Source organism: Pongo pygmaeus, chromosome 11, assembly GCF_028885625.2.
Source record: "Pongo pygmaeus isolate AG05252 chromosome 11, NHGRI_mPonPyg2-v2.0_pri, whole genome shotgun sequence".
NCBI lineage: Eukaryota > Metazoa > Chordata > Mammalia > Primates > Hominidae > Pongo > Pongo pygmaeus.
The window spans coordinates 95,737,449-95,762,251 of record NC_072384.2 but is presented as its reverse complement, the minus strand read 5'-3'; the positions used below and the strand labels follow the sequence as shown (position 1 = coordinate 95,762,251).

General features: G+C 39.2%; 1 protein-coding gene across 2 annotated transcripts in view; it reads left to right on the top strand.

Annotated features, from left to right (window-relative positions):
* Window positions 1–24,803, top strand: part of DNAH7 (dynein axonemal heavy chain 7) — a 349,153-nt gene that overhangs the window by 322,196 nt on the left and 2,154 nt on the right. For both annotated transcript variants that reach the window (XM_054477799.2, XM_054477800.2), the window contains 3 exons: window positions 8,588–8,740; window positions 10,350–10,527; window positions 23,947–24,050. In XM_054477799.2, the coding sequence (XP_054333774.1) occupies window positions 8,588–8,740; window positions 10,350–10,527; window positions 23,947–24,050 (435 nt within the window). The remainder of the gene's footprint in view (window positions 1–8,587; window positions 8,741–10,349; window positions 10,528–23,946; window positions 24,051–24,803) is intronic.

Here is a 24,803-nt window from a genome sequence, read left to right as displayed (position 1 = left end):
CATATAAGTTTTAGGGTTTTTTTTCTATTTCTATAAAGAATGTCATAGGTATTTTGATGGGGGTTGCACTGAATCTATAGACTGCTTTTGGTAGGATGGACATTTTAACAATATTGATTCTTCCAATCCATTGACATGGAATATCTTTCCATTTTACTGTGTCCTCTTCAATTTCTTTCACCAGTGTTTTACAGTTTTTATCATAGAGGTCTTTTTACTTCTTTGGTTAAGTCCTAGGTATTTTATCTTTTTGTAGCTATTGTAAATGGGATTCTTGATTTCTTGATTTCTTTTCCAGATTGTTCACTCTTGGCATATAGAGATGCTACTAATTTTTGTATGTTGATTTTATATCCTGTAACTTTACTGAATTTGTTTATCAATTCTAATAGTATTTTTGGTGGAGTCTTTAGGTTTTTCCAAATATAAGATCATATCAACTGCACACAAGGATAAGTTAATTTCTTCCTTTCTAATTTGGATGTGCTTTATTTCTTTCTCTTGTCTGATTGCTCTGACTAGGACTTCCAGTACTATGTTGATAACAGTTGTGAAAGTGGACATCCTTGTTATGTTCCACATCTAAGAGGAAAGGCTATCAGTTTTTCTCCATGCAGTATGATACCAGCTGTGGGTCTGTCATATATGGCTTTTATTAAGTTGATTTATGTTCTTTCTATACCCGGTTTTTAAAGTTTTTTTTTAATCATTAAGGGATGTTGAATTTTATCAAATGCTTTTTCAGTATCAATTGAAATTATTATATAGTTTTTGTCCTTCATTCTGTTGATATGATGTATCACATTGACTAATTTCTGTGTGTTGAATCATTCTTGCATTCTTGGGATAAATCCCACTTGATCATGATGAATGTATTGTTGAATTCAGTTTGCTAGTATTTTGTTCAAGATTTTTGCATCAGTGTTCATCAGTAACATTGGCCTGTAGATTTCTTTCCTGTAGTTTTCTTTGTTTGATATGTCTTTGTCTGGTTTTGGTAAAAGTAATACAGGCCTCATGGAATAAGTTTGTAATTATTCCCTCCACCTCTATTTTTCAGAATAGCTTGAGTAGGATTGGTATTAATTCTTCTTTAAATGTTTGGTAGAATTCAATACTGAATTCTAAGCTATCAGGTCCTGGGCTTTTCTTTGCTGGGAGACCCTTTATTATGGTTTTGATCTTATTACTTGATATTGGTCTGTTCAGTTTTTGGATATCCTCATGGTCCAATCCTGGTAGGTTGTATATTTCTAGGAATTTCTCCATTTCTTCTAGGTTTTCCAGTTTATTGGTAAAATAAATTGCTAATAGTAGCCACTAATGATCCTTTGAATTTATGTGGCATCTATTGTAATGTCTCTTTTTTCATCTCTGATTTTATTTATTTGGGTCTTCTCTCTTTTATTTTCTTAGTGTGGCTGAAGGTTTGTTGATTTTGTTTATCTTTTCATAAAACCAACTTTTCATTTTGTTGATTATGTACTTCATTTCATTTTTTCTGCTCTGATTTTTATCATTTCTTTTCTTATATTAATTTTGGGTTGGTTTGCTCTTGCTTTGCTAGTTCTTTAAGATATATCATTAGGTAGTTTATTTGAAGTTTTTCTACTTTTTTGATGTAGGCACTTATAACTATAAACATCCACCTTACTGTTTTCACTGTATCCTGTAGGTTTTTGCATGTTGTATTTCCATTATCACGTGTCTCAAGAAAATTTTCAATTTCCTTTTTAATTTCTTCATTGATTCACTGGTCTTCAGGAGCATATTGTTTAATTTCCATGTATTTGTATAGTTTCCAGAATTCCTCTTGTTATTGATTTCTTGTTTTATTCCATGTAGTCAGAGAAGATACTTGATATTATTTCATTTTTTTGGATATTTTGAAACTTTTTTTGTGGCCTAACATGTGAACAATCCACGTGCTGAGTAGAAGCATGTGTATTCTGCAGCCACCGGATGAGATGTTCTGTAAGTATCTATTAGGACCATTTGGTCTGCGGTGCAGTTTAAGTCTGATGTTTCTTTGTTGATTTTCTGTCTGGATGGTCTGTCCAGTGCTGAAAGTAGGGTGCTGAAGTCTCCAGCTACTATTTTTATTGGTGTCTGTGTCTCTCTTTGGCTGTAATAGTTGCTTTATATATCTTGGTTTTCCAGTGTTGGGTGCATATGTATTTAAAATTGTTATATCCTCTTGCTGAATTGACCACTTTATCATTATATAATGGCCTTCTTGGTCTCTTTTTGTAGTTTTTGTCTTGAAATCTATTTTGTCTGATATAAGTATAGCTACTCCTGCTCTTTTATGGTTTGTATTGGCATGGAATATCTTTATCCTTTTATTTTCAGTCTATATATATCTTTATAGGTGAAGTGTGTTTCTTCTGGGCAACAGATCATTGAGTCTTGTTTTTTAAAAAAATTCATTCAGCCACTCTATGTGTTTTGATTGAAAAGTTTAGTCCATTTACATTCAACGTTATTATTGATAAGTAAGTACTTACTCCCGCCATTTTGTTATTTTCTGGTTTTCTCCTCCTTTCCTTCCTCTCCTCTTAATGAAGGTGATTTTTCTCTGGTAGTATGTTTTAACTTCTTGCTTTTTAATTTTTTGTGTATTTATTATATGTTTTTTGATTTGAGGTTACCATGAGGCTTGCAAATAATATCTTGTAACCCATTATTTTAAACTGATGACAATTTAAAACTGATTGCATAAACAAAGAAACAAGCAAAGAGAAACCTAATAAAAACTCTACACTTTACCTTCATCCCTCCTGCTTTTTAACTTTTTGTTTTTCCTATTTATATCCTATTATACTGTCTGTGTCTTGAAAAGTTGTTGTAGTTATTATTTTTTATTTGTTCATCTTTTAGTCTTTCTCCTCAAGATATGAGTAGTATACACAATACACAGTGTTATAATATTCTGTTTTTCTGTGAACTTAGTATTACCCTGAGTTTTATACCTTCAGATAATTTCTTATTGCTCATTTACATCCTTTTCTTTCAGGTTGTAGAACACCCTTTAGTATTTCTTATAGAACAAGTCTGGTGTGGATGAAATCCCTCAGCTTTTGTTTGTTTGGGAAAGTCTCTTTATTTCTCCTTTATATTTGAAGGATATTTTCACCAGATATACTATTCTAGGGTAAAAGTTTTGTTCCTTCAGCACTTTAAATATGCCATGCCTCTCACATGGCCTATAAGTTTTCCAGTGAAAAGTCTGCTGCCAGACATATTGGAACTCCATTGTATGTTGTTTCTTTTATCTTACTGTTTTTAGGATCCTTTCTTTATATTTTTACCTTTGGGAGTTTGATTGTTAAATGCCTTGAGGTAGTCTTTTTTGGCTTAAATCTGCTTGGTGTTCTATAACCTTATTGTACTTGAATATTGATATCATTCTCTAGGTTTAGGAAGTCCTTTGTTACTACTGCTTGAATAAACTTTCTTCCCGTATATATCTCTCTCTACCTCTTCTTTAGGGCCAATAAGTGTTAGATTTGCCCTTTTAAGGCTATTTTCTAGATCTTGTAGGTGTGCTTTCTTCTTTTTTCTTTTATCTCATCTTACTGTGTATTTTCAAATAGCTAGTCTTCTAGCTAACTAGTTGTTTCTTCTGCTTGATTAGTTCTGCTGTTAAGAGACTCTGATGCATTTTTCAGCATATTAATTGCATTTTTTAGCTCCAGAATTTCTGCTTGATTCTTTTTAAAAATCTCAATCTCTTTGGTGAATTTATCTCATAGGATTCTGGATTCCTTTTTGGTGTTATTTGGAATCTTTTTTTTGCATTTCCTCAAAACGGTTATTTGAATTCTCTGTCTGAAAGGTCACATATCTCTGTATCTCCAGGATTAGTCACTGGTGCCTTAGTTTATTTGGTAAGGTCATGTTTTCTGAATGGTCTTATTTTTTATTTTATTTTATTTTTTGCTACCCAGACACTATTCAGTATCCTAGATGGTCTTGATGCTTGTGGATGTTCGTCAGTATGTGGGCACCGATAAGTTTTTAGTGTAGTCTTTGCAGTCTGGGCTTGTATGTACCCATGCTTCTTGGGAAGGCTTTCCAGATATTTGAAGGGACTTGGATGTTGTGATCTAAGTTTTTGGTCACTGCAGCTGTATCTGCTTTAGGGGGCACTAGAAACCCAGTAACACTGTAGCTCTTTCAGGCTCATAGAGATACTGCCTTGGTGGTCTTGGATAAGGTTCAGAAGACTTCTCTAAATTACAAGGGAAAGTGTCTTGTTGTCTTCCCTTTGTTTCTCATAAACACATGAACTCTCTCTCTGTGCTGAGCTGCTTGAAGCTGGGGGAGGGGTGACAAAAGCACCCATATGGCCACCAACATTGAGACTGCGCTGGGTCAGACCTGAAACCAGCACAGCACTGGGTCTCATCCAAGGCCTGTTGTACCCACTCCCTAGCTACTATCTATGTTTGCTCAAGGCCTTGGGGCTCTACAATTAGCAGGTGGCAAAGCCAACCAGGCTTGTGTCCTTCCTTTCACAGCAGTCAGTTTCCCTGGGCCCTGGACGAGTCCAGAGATGCTGTCTGGGAGTCAGAGCCTACAGCCTGAAACCTTAAGAATTCACCTGGTGCTGTGTTCTACTGCTGCTGAGCTGGCACCCAAACCACAAGACAAAGCTATTCTCAAAAACAGTTGTGTTGTCTTCTTCTTCCTGTAGCTGCCATCACCACAGGTTCACAGGGAATACTGCCAGGCTACTGCTGATCTTACTTAAGTCCCAAGGGGTCTTTAGCCACCTTGTGGTGAATGTTGCCAAAGTTAGTCTGTAATTTAATAGCTAGCAAGTAGCCAAGTATTGATTAAGAAGATTTTTCTATTAAAATTTGGTTAGATCAGGTGCAGGTGCAATGGCTCACACCTATAATCCCAGCACTTTGGGAGGCTGAGACAGGAGGATTGCTTGAGGCCAGGAGTTGGGAGAGCAGCATGGTCAACATAGTGAGACACCATCTCTACAATTTTTTTTAAGACAGGGTCTCACTTTGTCAATCAGGCTGGAGTGCAGCGGCACAATCTTGGCTCACTGCAGCCTCAACCTGCCAGGTTCAAGTGATCCTCTTGCCTCAGCCCCCCAAGTAGCTGGGACTAAAGACCTGCACCACCAACACCCAGCTAATTTTTGTATTTTTTGTAGAGACGGGGTTTCACCATGTTGCAGGCTAGTCTTGAACTCCTTTCCAGAAATGCCATCCAGGAGCCAAGGCCTGGAATTGGGGACCCTAGGAGCCCTCTTGGTGCATACCCCACTGTAGCAGTCAAGGTGGTACCTAAGCTGCAAGTCAAAGCCCCCTTTACTCTTCCCTGTGCTTTCCTCAAAAAAGAATCTCTCCTGGTAGCCACGAAGGTGGGTACGTGCAGGGTCACACCTGAAGCCAGCATGGCACTGAGTCTCACTCAAGGCCCGTGGTGTGTACTACCTGGCTACTGCTGCTTATTATTCAGGGCCCAAGAGCTCCTTAGTCAGCAGGTGATGAATCCCACCAGGAGTGGACACTTCCCTTCAAGAGTGCAGGTTCCTTTATGACCAAATATGTGTCTAGAAATATTGTCCAGGAGCCAGGGCTTAGAATGTGGGCCCCAGGACTGTTCCCGGTGCCCCATCCTACTGTGGCCAAACTGGCCCCAAGTTGCAAGACAAAGTCCTCTTTACTCTTCCCTCTCCTCTCCTCTCCTCAAGCAGTAGGAAGTAGTCTCTCCTGGAGCTGCAAGCTGTGCTGCCTGGGATTGGGGAAGGGGTGGTGCAAGCACTCTGTTAACCACCCTGGCAGGTGTCTCACTAGATGGCATGCCCCCCGCAAGCCACTAGCTCCAAGTCTAGCACAGGACTAGGCCCTGCCTAGGAATTGTTGTCCCTGTGGCCTAGACTGCCTTTCAAGTTTGTTTAGAACCCCAGAGCACTTTAGCTGGTGGTGGCAAGGCTTGCTGAAACTCATGTTCCAACTGCTGGTATGTGTGTTTCCCCTGTAGTTAGGGTTGGTCTAAATGCTTCTTTCATAGGCATCAGCTGAGCTCTTCCTGGTGTTGCTATCTTCTGTGACAGGAAAGCACTGAGTTCCAGTACAGTCTCAATCACTGTGCTGTCCCTCCCACAAGCGACAGATTCTCAGTGCCACACCGCCACTGCCAGGTGATGGAGGAGGGTTGGCATCAGCAATTCAAGACTGTCTTTCCTGCCCTCTTCAGTGCCTCTTTCAGTGATTAAAGTTAAAACTGGGTACTGTGGTCATTCACCTGATTTTTGGTTCTTATCAAGTTGCTTTTTTGTGTAGATAGTTGTTAAATTTGGTGTTCCTGCAGGGAGGATGATTTCTGGAGGCTTCTATTGGCCATCTTGCTCTGCCTCCCTTCTCAAACATTCCTATGCCAATACATTTAAAATGTAAATACATTTTAAAATGTAAATGAAATAGACAAATTCTTGGGAAAACATATGTTACCAAATTGATACAAGAAGAAACAAAAAATCAGAATATTTTTTGTGTTTAGAAGTTGAATGCATAATTGAAAAACTTTACATGTTAGAAGCCTCTTCTGATATCTAATAATGTGGGGTTGTCTACTTATGTTTAAGAATGTGGCATTATCATGTTGAATGAACACAATAAGAATACTGGTGATTGTTGACTGTGGTCTTCAATGTAGTGTTACCTGGCTAGGCTGTTTAAGAAACATTCAGCATGATTATGTATTTCTTCTTGACTTTCTTCTTGTGTCCTTCCTGGAAGATAAAGGGCTGGCTCTAGTATTCTGGGAACTAAAAGGCAAAAGAAGCTCCAGGGAATCTCAGCATCCAGTATTCATGCATTCACTTAATCCCCCTGATTTCAGTATGGTAACTTTGGCCCTAACGGGGCCTGGCATTTCCCACTCTAGGGATTTCTGCATTTTCCTCTCCAGATTATATTCAAGGTAGGCAATGCACAGTTTGTGGGGTGGGGGAGGAAAATCTAGGATTCTGTTTTTTAAACCAAGTTTTAATGATCTTTAACACTGCCCTCCTTGCCCCACTTTCAGAAGTATCTATGACATTCATTCCCAAGATTTAGGGGTATTGTGCAGTGTATGTCTAGTTGATTCTTAGCTTTTCCCCCTGCCAATTTAGGATCAGGTTTCTTCTGTATGCTAAATCTACTACCAGCAGTCCATATGCTTTCTGGCTCCCACAATTGTGTTGTCATTTTCCCTTCCCCTCTTTGTTTCTACACTTGGGGGCTTATGTCTTTAAAAAGTAAATTCCTTTACTGCTGTTTTAGTGGGGTTTTGAGAAGGCGGCAAATGAAATGTGTGTATTTAGTACATCAAATTTACTCCCAAATCTTCTCCCTATGTTAGTTGGAATAATATTTTCAACTATAGGAAAGACAGAAATGAATAATAGCAACTGGCCCAGTTAAAAGTCAAATAAGCAGGAATTATCAGGGCCTTCAAAGTTTTAACATCCGTGCATCAGTCATTCAAAATGGGAAATGGTCAACTAGACTTCATAATTCAATTCCAGGACATTTTAACTTTTCAAAGCATTTTATGTAATTTTTCTAATTTTATATTTATCACCATCCTTTTCAGAATGCAGTATAGAACTGTATTACTTCTTCACTTAATAGACAGTAAACTAAGTCAAAGTTAGTCTGTGATTTAATAGCTAGCAAGTAGCCAAGTATTGATTAAGATTTTTCTATTAAAACTTGGTTAGCTCAGGTGCAGGTGCAGTGGCTCATGCCTTTAATCCCAGCACTTCGGGAGGTCGAGACAGGAGGATTGCTTGAGGCCAGGAGTTTAAGACCAGCATGGGCAATATAGTGAGACCCCATCTCTACAACTTTTTTTTTTTTTTTTGAGACAGGGTCTCACTTTGTCACCCAGGCTGGAGTGCAGTGGCACAATCTTGGCTCACTGCAGCCTCGACCTCCCAGGTTCAAGTGATCCTCTTGCCTCAGCCCCCAAGTCACTGGGACTACAGGCATGCACCACCACACCCAGTGAATTTTTGTATTTTTTGTGGAGATGAGGTTTCGCCATGTGGCCCAGTCTAGTCTTCAACTCCTGAGCTCAAGTGATTCACCTGCCTCGGCCCCAAAGTCCTAGGATTACAGGCATGAGCCACCTTGCCTGGCTTCCTATACAAAAAAATTTTTAAAGTAAAAAATCAGTCGGGTGTGGTGATGCATGTCTGTAGTCCCAGTTTCTTGGGAGCCTGAGGTGGAAGGATTTATTGAGCCCAGAAGGTCGAGGTTGCATTGAGCCATGATCCCACCACTGCATTCCAGCCTGGGCAATAGAGAAAGATCCCATCTCAAAAAAGAAAAAAAAAAAATGGTTAGATTAAAATTGTTAATATTTTTCTAAGGAATAATTCAAAGACTCCCTGGCCTACTTATAAGGAAAAACAAATATCTTCACTTTTTTTTTTTTTTCCTGTATTACTCAACCTTAACTAATCACAATGTGAACAAAGGATAATCGTGAAGAAGGTATTTAAAAGGTGGTTGCTTATAGTCTATCATAATCTATACTATTATATTAACCAAGGTTAAATGTGTTTCAGGGGCTTGTAGTCATGTCTACAGATCTTGAAGAAGTGGTTAGCAGCATTTTGAATGTCAAAATTCCAGAAATGTGGATGGGTAAATCCTACCCAAGCCTTAAACCACTTGGCAGCTATGTGAATGACTTCCTTGCAAGACTAAAATTCTTGCAGGTAAGTTCATCTAAATGATCATATATTGTTAAGTTTCTCCTGGTTTCATTTTCTTCATCAGAATGCTTAATGTAATGAGTATTACTCTCTAGTTTTTCTGTGCATCCCAGGCACAAATCACTACTACTTAATATTTCATATAATGTATGTAACTGCTACACTGAACTGTCAAAAAGCTAGTACTAAATGAAGGCAGAAAACATCTAGCTATGTTGGTTTTTCCACTAAGTATTTAACATTAAAATAGATACCTACAGCAAAACATCTTAGAAAGCCAGTCAAGCTACCAGTGAGGGGTATTATAGCTTCATTGCCCAGCGCTTCTAGGTCATGGAATCACTAGATTGCTGGTTCAGCCCAAGTCAGTAATGACCTCAATGGCTAATTGTCTTGGAAATGTTGAGTGGGCAGAAGCGTATCTACTAATTGTCTGGTAATATTGGTGCTTAACTATGTTCTTATTAACAACTATACCTATTAGAAATATTGATTAATTTCCTAGATTCTGTATATAATGTGTCAAAAGCTGCCTATGAAGAAATTTCTGCAGGGATAAAAATGGTTAAATTCCCTTTTCATAATTCAGGCCTTTTGTTATAGTACAGTCAATACTAAGGAACTAAGATTGTTTTTGAAGGATAAAGTTATACCTTGGGCTCTTTTAGGGAAAAGCTTTTCAAACTCATTTCTTCAGATTGGCTTCTCTAATTTACTATCTAGTTAAAGTTGGTATTCAACTGACTCACCATTAGAATCTATGTTATGAACAGAGAACTAAAGTATCTTGATATTTCTAAAGGCCTTAAGGTCTCACTACCCTGCTTCTTCCAGGAATTCCTTGTACAATATTGTGTTCCTATATGTTGAATTTTACTGTGTTTTAGTGAAGTAGGAAGAAAAACTTCCAAAGCAACATTCTATTGGGTACTAATGACTAATTAGAGAGAGAAAAAATGTGAAAAACATAACCATCTGACCAGACTTTATGGGGATCTCTTCTTCTGTTCAACTATATAACATGATATATTGTGTAACAATGCATATTAGATATTCACTATTGTAGGGAGCCTTTCTGAAAGAATCATGGGGCATGTATAAAACAAGACATTTGTTTGCATTAATGCACATTGTTATTTCCAAGCTGATATGATAGATATGAAATTGAAGTCAGGACAAATACCGAATATGCTACCTGTTTTTAAAACCTTGAGAGTATGGCTTGTTATTCCTCAGAGGTCATTTGTTAGTTTATCTAAAAGACAATAAATGTCTTTGGATACATTTTATTAAGTAGTGTTGTATTCAAAAGTTGAAAGGCTCGCTAGGTATGGTGGCTCATGCCTGTAATCCCAGCACTCTGGGAGGCTGAGGAAGGCATACTGCTTGAGTCTAGGAGTTCAAGACCAGCCTGGGCAAAATAGCAAAACCACTTCTCAACTAAAAATACAAAAAAATTAGCCAGGCATGGTGGTATGTGCCTGTATTCCCAACTACTTGGGAGGCTGAGGTGAGAGGATCACCTGAGCCCTGCCTGGGCAACCAGAGACCCTGTCTCAAAAAAAAAGGTTGAAAGGTGCTACTGTTAGCCCACTTGTGTTTTACACCCTAGCAATGGTACGAGGTTGGTCCTCCTCCAGTCTTCTGGCTTTCTGGCTTCTTCTTCACACAAGCCTTCCTGACCGGTGCCCAGCAGAACTATGCCAGGAAATACACAATTCCTATTGATCTTCTTGGGTTTGACTATGAAGTGATGGAAGACAAAGAATACAAGCATCCTCCTGAGGATGGTAAGTGCAGGGACAGAATGAGTCGGCTCATATCTGGGCACTGAACAAAAACATGACATTCTGGCTTATTTTCCTCAGCTGTTAAAAAAGTAATAAACATGAATGTAATTTACGTTAAATGCCAGAGAAAAAAATTATTGAGATACAGAGAGCAAATGAGTGAGCCAGGGGGAAAGAGAGAGAGAAGAGGTGAGGGGGAATGATCAAGCAAATAGGGGAAGAAAATGATAACAGTAGATGAATCTGGATAAAGAATATATGTCCTTTGTACTTTTTGCAAAATTTTATAAGTTAGAAGTTATTCCTAAAATGTTAAGAAGGTAATCATCAAATTAACAGCACATGGGATAATCAGCCATAATCTTATGTTGGCTGTGGGGACTTGACATGTACGGCATTGAAAAGAAGGTTTTTTCTGGTCCCTTGAAGCGTATACCTTCGTAGAATCCCAAAATATGTATTCTTTCCTGTCATTCCAAAACTTGTAGCTTAACATTCCAAAACTTATAGCTAATAGAAACATTTGCTTTGTGGTTGAAAGATTGTGAGGAAATCTTTATTTTCTTAATGATTGTCTACACTTTATGACTACCCTGATGTTTTATTTCAAATTTAGTGGACAAGGCCACTATTTTAAATAAGAGTTATTTTTTAAATGCTACAGATTCCAGAATTTTATCAAAATTGTCTTTATATAAATGACATTAATCTCTAAGTGACTGTTAATATGTACTGCTTTAACTAGTGTGTTGAAGACAACTTCCTTATTCATCACTGAATGATGAATTCACTGGCTCACTCTTCTATCAGGCACTGGAGATACCAACAGGGAACAATTTAGGATCTTGTCCCTCAACTAATTTATACTGTGGTGGGAGACACTAACAAGTAGATATGTAATCACAACAGTGTATGATAATCACATTACTGTGCCAAGAAGTTTTATTTTAAATTGATGGTCACAAATCTCAAGATGGTTTGTAACACTATGAAGCAATCCCACTACTATTCCCGGGGATATTTGCTTTCCTCCTCTCAAAACAACCACTTATGCCCTCTTTGCCCTTCCTTCTGCTCCCACATCTCACCTTATCCTTCATGAAAAAAAAAAAAAAAGCCATCTGAAGAGAGCTTTTAGCACCACCGACTCAATACATTTGTCAACATCTGCACCCTCGAGGAATCCAGATCCCATTTTCTTTTTCCTTCTCAAGGGCTTTGCTCCTTTAATTGTGCCCTCTCTTTCAGGAATAAATTATTTCTCTCTTATTAATAGATATTTCCTGTCAACCTACAACATGCTCTAGAATCTCTCATCTTAAATCAACCATTTCAATTGTCTTTCTACATCCCCCTCTGCTGCTGTCCTGTATCTCCGCTCACCAGTATAGCAAAATTTCTCAAAAGAATTGTCTTTACATGCTGTCTGCAGGTTCTCACTTCCTATTTGCTATCTACCTTTCATCCTCTCTAATCAACTGATGCTGTTCTTTTCAGAGTTAGTGATGACTTCCATGTTGACAAATCCCATGAATTCTCTTCTGTCTTCATCTTAACCTCTTAGTGATTTTTACCAGTTGCCATCTTCATCTTTCTAGAGACATGCTTCTCTCTTTGTTTCCAGGACATCACCCTCTCCTGATTTTCCTTATATCATTGGCCATATTCATGCTGGTTGGCTGGTTTAGGCTCCCCTAATATTAGAGTTTCCAAGGACTCAGTCCTGGGACTATTTCACTTTTTTGATAGCATCCTACCCCAAGTGACCTTATTCTTTTTTATATCTTTAAACATTAACTCTTTACTTATGTCCTCCAAATGTAAATCTCTGAATCTTCAATCTAGATCTTTCCTCTAAGATCAGACCTCCATATCCAATTGCCAACCTGAAATCTACACTTTGGTATCTCCTGAATATGTAAAATGAGTCATTTCAATAAATGGCACCACCATCCAGACAGAAACCCAGGAACTCTTCGTTCTTCTGCTCCCTCATCTGTTCCTATCAAGGGCAGTTGCTCACCTACAATCCTACTGCCACCACAATTTTTTTTTTTTTTTTTTTTTTTTTTGAGATAGGGTCTCACTTTGTCACCCCGCCTACAGTGTAGTGGCATGATCTCGACTTACTGCAGCCTTGACCTCCTGGGTCCAAGTGATCCTCCCACTCAGCCTCCTGAGTAGCTGAGACCAGAGGCGTGCACCACCATGCCCAGCTAATTTTTTCATTTTTTTGTATAGACAGGGTCTCCCTGTGTTGTCCAGGCTGGTCTCGGTCTCCTGAGCTCAAGGAATCCACTCACCTTGGGCTCCCAAAGTGCTGGGAGTACAGGCATGAGCCACTGCACCTGGCCCCACCACCATTTTTATCTTGCCTTCTCCTCTAGCCTTTATCCTGTCTCCCTACTGTCATTACCCACTTATTGCCCTTAATTTGTATAGAAGCCACAGAACTTTTTTAAAAAATGAAAATGGATAATATCAGCCTTTGGTCTCCATTGAAAACCCAGACAACTAAGTTTTTTCCCTTTGTGGTTTGAATAAAATCCAGACCCCTTATGGTGACAATGAGGCCAGGTGTGTTCTAGCCGCCGCCCACCTGTACAAGCTCATCATGTGCCACTATGCTCAGGTCACGCTAACCTCCTGACAGTTTCTAGAACGGCTCATGTTCTTTTCTCTTTGGGATCTTGGGAACACCACTTCCATCTGTTGGAGCCGCCCATTTCACCTTATTATCCTCTCTTGCAACTCTGCTTATTAACTTCAAAGCATCAGTCAGACTGTAATTATTTTATGTGTTTCTTTCTTTATTATCTCTCTCCCTCACTACAGTACAGATACCAAAAGAGCAGTGACCTTGTTTGTCTGCACCATTCTTTCTTGAGTGCCTCTCAGTGTCTAGCACATAAAGGGCCCTCAAATGCTGCTGGGGAAATTCCAAAAATTATGCTACCGGAATCCACTAAAAATGTATGGACTCGAACCCAACCTGTCAAAGATACTTCTTATTACAGTCTCTAATACTTAAACAGTTTTATTGCAGAAACACATTTAAGATCAATAAATGCAAGGAATAAAGAATCATTGGGACATATGATATCTTAGAAATAATATTTTTCAGCCACAGATCTAACCTACCATTATTCTGACCATTTGTTCAAAATCCCTTTATTCTTAACATACTCAAAAGAAGCTTTATCCCACTAGAGGCTTTTAAAATAAATAAATAAAACAAATACAGAAGGAAATTTAACAACCTTCTGCTAAGTTATTTAGTTTATTGTTTCCTTAATAATATAAGCTTTAACAAAATTTTTTCCCATACAGCTCACTATATTACATGTCATAAAAGACACTAATAAATATGAGTTTGAGCCCCTGCCCTCATAAAATTAAAAGTATAGTTAGATAAATTTAGCAACATACCGGAAGGATAAATAATTTGGCTCAAATTAAGTATTTGGCAATGGAGGAAAGGAATGTCTAAGTTGGGTAAAAGCAAATCAAAGAAAGAGCATGGATACTTACGGTGGGGCTGCTCTGTACCACTGCTGGGATCCAGAGACTGCCCAGTCCATTACTCTGAATCCTCACAATACCCCTATGGCTGAGATACTACTATTATCACCATTAGACAAGGTGGAAACTAAGGCTCGGGGGGTTAAGTAACTTGCTGAAGGTCTCACAGCTAATAATGGACAGAGGTGAGATTCACACCCAGGCCATCTGGCTCTCATGCTTAGCTGCTGTCTCTGTGGCCTACTGAGTATTTTGGTAGAAGTTTGAAAACATTACATTTCTCAAGGAAAGTTTTCTTAAAGGAGTTATGGTTAATTCTTAAGTATTTAATTCAGATGCATGAATTTTTTTCTAGTTCTTTTCGTATTATTATAATAGGCAGAAGGTCACATTTGGGTTGAAGTTTGAGCAGCACTGATGATGTCTTTCAGGGTTATATGTTTTTGAACTCAGCTAAAAGACTGAATTTATAAGCATTGCCAAAAGCTTCTGAACTAGCTAATACCCAAGATCAAACTATTGTGTTGCCCATTATTATATACTGAACATAATTATTGTACAGGGTAGTTGGTATTTCTTTTTACGTTGATTTACTAATTTAATCCACAGAAGCTCTTATAAAAGAAGGTGAAGTATTAAAAATCCAAAATCATCTTGAAAACAGTGGAGTAAAAATAAAGCACAACTTATTAAAGGATCCATAAAGCCTATTTAGTGTTCCAAGATCATGCACTGAAGAGTAGTCATCAGCTAATTAAACTGTTTTACTGACTACCACAGTGTTGGTCCAGGCTTAATTTATAATAGCTGATACATTTCTGCAAAATCTTGAACTTTATTATTTTATACTTACCAACGCACATATACGTTTCACCAATAAGCACACATATCCACAAATTAGCCTTTTTGTCATCCTAGTTTTTTCCTTCCTACTTAGCTAATTATCAGAAAGAAAAAGAGAATCCATGGAATGATTTAGATAAATGGGTTTTTCCCCAAGGAATCACTTTCTCATAGGACCCTAGTGGGAGGGACATAGATCCCACCTGAGAACAGCTTGGGATAGAAGCCAAGTTTCTTTTTTTCCAATCTCTACCCCTTCCCCATACTTTACACATATTTTTGTATGTTCCTGTTTCTAGGTTCTGGGCCTCATAACACTGTCATCCTTATATACCTAAGATTAAATTAAAATACAATGAAAAGGGGCACCTAAAGGCTACAGTACTGCTGAAAGTTTTTTAGTATTTGAAATCTGTATTAGTCAGGGTTCTCTAGACGGACAGAACTAATAGGATATATGTATATATGAGAGGGAGTTTATTAAGGAGAATTGACTCACACAATCACAAGGTAAAGTCCCCCGATAGGCCGTCTGCAAGTTAAGGAGCAAGGAAGCTAGTAGTGGATCAGTCCCAGTCCCAAACCCTCAAAAGTACGGAAGCAGACAGCGCAGCCTTCAGTCTGTGGCCGCAGGCCCAAGAGCCCCTGGCAAACCACTAGAGTAAGTCCGAGAGTCCAAAAGCCAAAGAACTTGGAGGCTGATGTTTGAGGGTGGGAAGCATCCAGCATAGGAGAAAGATGAAGGCCGGAAGGCTTAGCAAGTCTGCTCTTTCCAACTTCTGCCTGCTTTATTCTAGCTGAACTGGAAGCTGATTAGATGGTGTCCACCCACATTGAGGGTGGGTCTGCCTCTCCCAGTCCAGTTGACTCAAATGTTAATCTCCTTTGGCAACACCCTCTTAGACACACCCAGGAATAATATTTTGCATCCTTCAATCCAATCAAGTTGACAATATTAATCGTCACAGCATCCTATATTATAGATGCAATTACCTAAGATTTCCTCTTATCTGAATTGCTAGGTACTACGAGGTGACTCAGTCACCAGTTGACAGCATTGCACAGCATGAAGGGAGGCAGAAAATAGTGAACAAGAGAGGAACTGGAAAAACCGTAGCTGACACTATGTGCGGCAAAGGGCATCACTCATAGAGCAGGACAGCTGTGAACAAGGACCTGTTAACATCTACCTGTCATTTTCTATATATTCTATGTATCTATATCCTCATGGTCCTTACTAGCCATGAGAAATAAGAATGTATTTAAAGATTCTCATCATATTTCCTATACAATTGATGGGTTGGAAAGAACTTTTATCCCTATCACCAGTTTTCTAGGTGTTGAAATGAACTCTTTTGTTTACTTTCTATGATATTATCACTCTTCTCAAATGAGGAATAACTAATCTGATTGGTTAGAGGCAGAAATTTATTGGGCTATGCTTTCGAGTCAGTGAGGCAGGGTATTAAATAGCTCACTTGGACCTGTGTATAGGTTCCCTTTCTTTTCCATTGTATTCCACACTATAAAGTTCTCCTACTTTGCCCTATCCCCACCTGTTTTGGTGACTGGTGGACAGGCCTTAGAGCTGGCCACAGAGGTAAAGACACAGAATGTGCTCTGCAGACCCATATCTCCCCTCACGCAAGTCCACCACTCCATTGCCCCGGAATCAAGGTCCATTTTGCAATCCAGCTTTACCAGAATTATACATTGGCAGTTATTGGACAAGTGCTTTGTCAATTAATAAAACTGATAGTATATTCCAACGTATTCTTCCCATCAGCTAAAACCCAGAGAAGAGAAAGGGTAAGTCTTTCCCTCAACTCTATCATTAAATTATCCACATGTGGCCATTTAAATTTAACTATAATTAAAATAAACTTTAAAATTCAGTTATTTGGTCACACCAGCCACATTTCATGTGTTCAGCTTACTAATACCAGCCTCTTATAGCTAGTGGCTACCATACGGGACAACACATAGAACACTTCCATCACTGCAAAATGTTCTACTGAACAGCACTGCTCAAGTAGATTTTCATATACTACTCTACAAAGGCATTTCCCCCTATGTTAGCTGATTTGATTCTAACAACTCTACAAGGTGGACAAAGCAGATATTACTATTTTACAAATGTTTTTAAGGTTGTTCTCCAGATGACAAAACAGGTTTTGAGGTTAAATTAATTGCTCAAGGTCACACAACAAATTAGGAACTAAAACTTTGGTCTTCCCAAAGTCTACATTGCTTGACATCTGTACTGTTACAATCAGTTTTACCTGCAGACTCCAATCCATGAGGCTTTACTGATATGTAAAGCCAAAGAAAGTAACTCATGTTTCACTGATTGCCTCATTTGTACTCTTTAGCTGTTAGTGTACAACATGACATTCTAGAGAGAGTTCATCATGTGTCTTTCATCAACAGACTAACGAGAGCTCTTGGCAGTAAGAATAAATTCTAAAAGGGGAGGAGCAATTTAATTCTTATGACATTAGAGATCTACAGAAGGGTACTTTGTTCATATGCTGCCCACTAGCCACCACTGGATCCCTATTACATTAAGAACTACTTTTGGGGAGGAGCCAAGATGGCCGAATAGGAACAGCTCCGGTCTACAGCTCCCAGCGCGAGCGACGCAGAAGACGGGTGATTTCTGCATTTCCATCTGAGGTACCGTGTTCATCTCACTAGGGAGTGCCAGACAGTGGGCGCAGGTCAGTGGGTGAGCGCACCGTGCGCCAGCCGAAGCAGGGGCGAGGCATTGCCTCACTCGGGAAGCGCAAGGGGTCAGGGAGTTCCCCTTCCAGGGGTGACAGACGGCACCTGGAAAATCGGGCCACTCCCACCCGAATACTGTGCTTTTCCGACGGGCTTAGGAAACGGTGCCCCAGGAGAGTATAGCCCGCACCTGGCTCAGAGAGTCCTACGCCCACGGAGTCTCGCTGATTGTTAGCACAGCAGTCTGAGATCAAGCAGCAAGTCGGCAGCGAGGCTGGGGGAGGGGCGCCCGCCATTGCCCAGGCTCGCTTAGGTAAACAAAGCAGCCTGGAAGCTTGAACTGGGTGGAGCCCACCACAGCTCAAGGAGGCCTGCCTGCCTCTGTAGGCTCCACCTCTGGGGGCAGGGCACAGACAAACAAAAAGACAGCAGTAACCTCTGCAGACTTAAATGTCCCTGTCTGACAGCTGTGAGGAGAGCAGTGGTTCTCCCAGCACGCAGCTGGAGATCTGAGAACGGGCTGACTGCCTCCTCAAGTGGGTCCCTGACCCCTGACCCCTGAGCAGCCTAACTGGGAGGCACCCCCCAGCAGGGGCAGACTGACACCTCACACGGCCGGCCAGGTACTCCAACAGACCTGCAGCTGAGGGTTCTGTCTGTTAGAAGGAAAACTAACAGAAAGGACATCCACACCAAAAACCCATCTGTACATCACCATCATCAAAGACCAAAAGTAGATAAAACCACAAAGATGGGGAAAAAACAGAGCAGAAAAACTGGAAACTCTAAAAACCAGAGTACCTCTCCTCCTCCAAAGGAATGCAGTTCCTCACCAGCAACGGAACAAAGCTGGACGGAGAATGACTTTGACGAGCTGAGAGAAGAAGGCTTCAGACGATCAAATTACTCCGAGCTACGGGAGGATATTCAATCCAAAGGCAAAGAAGTTGAAAACTTTGAAAAAAATTTAGAAGAATGTATAACTAGAATAACCAATACAGAGAAGTGCTTAAAGGAGCTGATGGAGCTGAAAACCAAGGCTCGAGAACTACGTGAAGAATGCAGAAGCCTCAGGAGCCGATGCGATCAAATGGAAGAAAGGGTATCAGCCCTGGAAGATGAAATGAATGAAATGAAGCGAGAAGGGAAGTTTAGAGAAAAAAGAATAAAAAGAAACGAGCAAAGCCTCCAAGAAATGTGGGACTATGTGAAAAGACCAAATCTACGTCTGATTGGTGTACCTGAAAGTGATGGGGAGAATGGAAACAAGTTGGAAAACACTCTGTAGGATATTATCCAGGAGAACTTCCCCAATCTAGCAAGGCAGGCCAACATTCAGATTCAGGAAATACAGAGAACGCCACAAAGATACTCTTCGAGAAGAGCAACTCCAAGACACATAATTGTCAGATTCACCAAAGTTGAAATGAAGGAAAAAATGTTAAGGGCAGCCAGAGAGAAAGGACGGGTTACCATCAAAGGGAAGCCCATCAGACTAACAGCGGATCTCTCGGCAGAAACCCTACAAGCCAGAAGAGAGTGGGGGCCAATATTCAACATTCTTAAAGAAAAGAATTTTCAACCCAGAATTTCATATCCTGCCAAACTAAGCTTCATAAGTGAAGGAGAAATAAAATACTTTACAGACAAGCAAATGCTGAGAGATTTTGTCACCACCAGGCCTGCCCTAAAAGAGCTCTTGAAGGAAGCACTAAACATGGAAAGGCACAACCGGTACCAGCCACTGCAAAATCATACCGAAATGTAAAGACCATTGAGACTAGGAAGAGACTGCATCAACTAACGAGCAAAACATCGAGCTAACATCATAATGACAGGATCAAATTCACACATAACAATATTAACTTTAAATGTAAATGGACTAAATGGTCCAATTAAAAGACACAGACTGGCAAATTGGATAAAGACTCAAGACCCATCAGTGTGCTGTATTCAGGAAACCCATCTCACGTGCAGAGACACACATAGGTTCAAAATAAAAGGATGGAGGAAGATCTACCAAGCAAATGGAAAACAAAAAAAGGCAGGGGTTGCAATCCTAGTCTCTGATAAAACAGACTTTAAACCAACAAAGATCAAAAGAGACAAAGAAGGCCATTACATAATGGTAAAGGGATTAATTCAACAAGAAGAGCTAACTATCCTAAATATATATGCACCCAATACAGGAGCACCCAGATTCATAAAGCAAGTCCTGAGTGACCTACAAAGAGACTTAGACTCCCACACATTAATAATGGGAGACTTTAACACCCCACTGTCAACATTAGACAGATCAACGAGACAGAAAGTCAACAAGGATACCCAGGAATTGAACTCAGCTCTGCACCAAGCAGACCTAATAGACATCTACAGAACTCTCCACCCCAAATCAACAGAATATACATTTTTTTCAGCACCACACCACACCTATTCCAAAATTGACCATATCCTTGGAAGTAAAGCTCTCCTCAATAAATGTAAAAGAACAGAAATTGTAACAAACTGTCTCTCAGATCACAGTGCAATCAAGCTAGAACTCAGGATTAAGAATCTCACTCAAAACCGCTCAACTACGTGGAAACTGAACAATCTGCTCCTGAATGACTACTGGGTACATAACGAAATGAAGGCAGAAATAAAGATGTTCTTTGAAACCAACGAGAACCAAGACACAACATACCAGAATCTCTGGGATGCATTCAAAGCAGTGTGTAGAGGGAAATTTATAGCACTAAATGCCCACAAGAGAAAGCAGGAAAGATCCAAAATTGACACCCTAACATCACAATTAAAAGAACTAGAAAAGCAAGAGCAAACACATTCAAAAGCTAGCAGAAGGCAAGAAATAACTAAAATCAGAGCAGAACTGAAGGAAATAGAGACACAAAAAACCCTTCAAAAAATAAATGAATCCAGGAGCTGGTTTTTTGAAAGGATCAACAAAATTGATAGACCGCTAGCAAGATTAATAAAGAAAAAAAGAGAGAAGAATCAAATAGATGCAATAAAAAATGATAAAGGGGATATCACCACCGATCCCACAGAAATACAAACTACCATCAGAGAATATTACAAACACCTCTATGCAAATAAACTAGAAAATCTAGAAGAAATGGATAAATTCCTCAACACATACACCCTCCCAAGACTAAACCAAGAAGAAGTTCAATCTCTGAATAGACCAATAACAGGAGCTGAAATTATGGCAATAATCAATAGCTTACCAACCAAAAAAAGTCCAGGACCAGATGGGTTCACAGCCAAATTCTACCAGAGGTACAAGGAGGAGCTGGTACCATTCCTTCTGAAACTATTCCAATCAATAGAAAAAGAGGGAATCCTCCCTAACTCATTTTATGAGGCCAGCATCATCCTGATACCAAAGCCTGGCAGAGACACAACAAAAAAAGAGAATTTTAGACCAATATCCTTGATGAACATTGATGCAAAAATCCTCAATAAAATACTGGCAAACAGAATCCAGCAGCACATCAAAAAGCTTATCCACCATGATCAAGTGGGCTTCATCCCTGGGATGCAAGGCTGGTTCAATATACGCAAATCAATAAATGTAATCCAGCATATAAACAGAACCAAAGACAAAAACCACATGATTATCTCAATAGATGCAGAAAAGGCCTTTGACAAAATTCAACAACCCTTCATGCTAAAAACTCTCAATAAATTAGGAATTGATGGGACGTATCTCAAAATAATAAGAGCTATTTATGACAAACCCACAGCCAATATCATACTGAATGGGCAAAAACTGGAAGCATTCCCTTTGAAAACTGGCACAAGACAGGGATGCCCTCTCTCGCCACTTCTATTCAACATAGTGTTGGAAGTTCTGGCCAGGGCAATTAGGCAGGAGAAGGAAATCAAGGGTATTCAATTAGGAAAAGAGGAAGTCAAATTGTCCCTGTTTGCAGATGACATGATAGTATATCTAGAAAACCCCATTGTCTCAGCCCAAAATCTCCTTAAGCTGATAAGCAACTTCAGCAAAGTCTCAGGATACAAAATCAATGTGCAAAAATCACAAGCATTCTTATACATCAATAACAGACAAACAGAGAGCCAAATCATGAGTGAACTCCCATTCACAATTGCTTCAAAGAGAATAAAATACCTAGGAATCCAACTTACAAGGGATGTGAAAGACCTCTTCAAGGAGAACTACAAACCACTGCTCAAGGAAATAAAAGAGGATACAAACAAATGGAAGAACATTCCATGCTCATGGGTAGGAAGAATCAATATCATGAAAATGGCCATCCTTCCCAAGGTAATTTACAGATTCAATGCTATCCCCATCAAGCTACCAATGACTTTCTTCACAGAATTGGAAAAAACTACTTTAAAGTTCATATGGAACCAAAAAAGAGCCCGCATCGCCAAGTCAATCCTAAGCCAAAAGAACAAAGCTGGAGGCATCACGCTACCTGACTTCAAACTATACTACAAGGCTACAGTAACCAAAACAGCATGGTACTGGTACCAAAACAGAGATATAGATCAATGGAACAGAACAGAGCCATCAGAAATAATGCCACATATCTACAACCATCTGATCTTTGACAAACCTGAGAAAAACAAGAAATGGGGAAAGGATTCCCTATTTAATAAATGGTGCTGGGAAAACTGGCTAGCCATATGTAGAAAGCTGAAACTGGATCCCTTCCTTACACCTTATACAAAAATCAATTCAAGATGGATTAAAGACTTAAACATTAGACCTAAAACCATAAAAACCCTAGAAGAAAACCTAGGCATTACCATTCAGGACATAGGCATGGGCAAGGACTTCATGTCTAAAACACCAAAAGCAATGGCAACAAAAGCCAAAATTGACAAATGGGATCTAATTAAACTAAAGAGCTTCTGCACAGCAAAGGAAACTACCATCAGAGTGAACAGGCAACCTACAAAATGGGAGAAAATTTTCGCAACCTACTCATCTGACAAAGGGCTAATATCCAGAATCTACAATGAACTCCAACAAATTTACAAGAAAAAAACAAACAACCCCATCAAAAAGTGGGCGAAGGACATGAACAGACACTTCTCAAAAGAAGACATTTATGCAGCCAAAAGACACATGAAAAAATGCTCACCATCACTGGCCATCAGAGAAATGCAAATCAAAACCACAATGAGATACCATCTCACACCAGTTAGAATGGCGATCATTAAAAAGTCAGGAAACAACAGGTGCTGGAGAGGATGTGGAGAAATAGGAACACTTTTACACTGTTGGTGGGACTGTAAACTAGTTCAACCCTTGTGGAAGTCAGTGTGGCGATTCCTCAGGGATCTAGAACTAGAAATTCCATTCGACCCAGCCATCCCATTACTGGGTATATACCCAAAGGACTATAAATCATGCTGCTATAAAGACACATGCACACGTATGTTTATTGCCGCATTATTCACAATAGCAAAGACTTGGAACCAACCCAAATGTCCAACAATGATAGACTGGATTAAGAAAATGTGGCACATCTACACCATGGAATACTATGCAGCCATAAGAAATGATGAGTTCATGTCCTTTGTAGGGACATGGATGAAATTGGAAATCATCATTCTCAGTAAACTATCGCAAGAACAAAAAACCAAACACCGCATATTCTCACTCATAGGTGGGAATTGAACAATGAGAACACATGGACACAGGAAGGGGAACATCACAATTCAGGGACTGTTGTGGGGTGGGGGGAGGGGGGAGGGATAACATTGGGAGATATACCTAATGCTAGATGACGAGTTGGTGGGTGCAGTGCACCAGCATGGCACATGTATACATATGTAACTTACCTGCACATTGGGCACATGTACCATAAAACCTAAAGTATAATAATAATAATAATAATAATAATAATTACAATAAAAGAAAAAAAAAAAAAAAGTTTGCCCTTAACCCTAAAAAAAAAAAAAAAAAAAAAAAAAAAAAAAAGAACTACTTTTTTCCCCTAGATTTCACAGCTTCTGAAAACACAGTATAATCATTGACCAATGAACAATATAAATTTGATAATGTTCACACACACACAGAGAGAACTTCCCATAGACCTGTTTAAAATTTCTTTCCTCTTTTGTCTTCCACACCTAATTTTACTATTGTATTATTTCACTAGGCAAAGTTTCAATGTTCTTGAAATATGGATGTTAAAACACTCAGGAGATTGCTTTCTTTGGAGAACTAGTCTTAGGCTGCAAATCTAGTATCACCTGCATAGTACTTACATGTAGAAATTTCAGATTCAGAACTCAATCAAAATGCATATTTCAAGTGTTATATTAATGTGTTTCTTTTATATTTAGGTGTTTTCATTCATGGATTATTTCTGGATGGAGCTTCCTGGAATAGAAAGATCAAGAAACTTGCAGAATCACATCCCAAAATTCTTTATGATACAGTGCCTGTGGTTAGTAAATTCTAATTATATATACATGTGGAATTATTTTATACATATTTTATATATTATATATAAAATAGACCCCATATTGTGTATATATGTGTATACATATGTGTGTATATATATATAAACACACACATATACAGTCAATTCTTGTTATTCATGGTAATTACATTCTATAAAGTTGCTTCCAACATTGAATTAGCAAATACTGAACCATTGCTCCTGGGGAAATAAATACAGGGTTCTTTCTTTGGTCACAACATTTTTGTTAGCTGATCAGTAAGTAACCTTATTTTGTGTCTGTTTAAAGACACCTTATTTAATATACAATGTTGAGTCAGTAACTCATGGTCAAAATGCTATACACACCTGTAATCCCAGCACTTTGGGAGGCCAAGGCAGGCGGATCACCTGAGGTCGGGAGTTTGAGACCAGCCTGACCAACATGGAGAAACCCTGTCTCTACTGAAAATACAAAAATTAGCCGAGTGTGGTGGCAGGTGCCTGTAATCCTAGCTACTAGGGAGGCTGAGGCAGGAGAATCGCTTGAACCTGGGAGGTGGAGGTTGCAGTGAGCTTAGATCACACCATTGCACTCCAGCCTGGGCAACAAGAGCGAAACTCCATCTCAAAAAACAAACAAACAAAAGAAACAGCACTGCATTACACATGGGAGTCATTTTAAACAGTGAAATCGCCAACAAAAACACAAAAATGTGAAAAACATGGTACTAAATAGGCCACGAAAAGGACACTTGT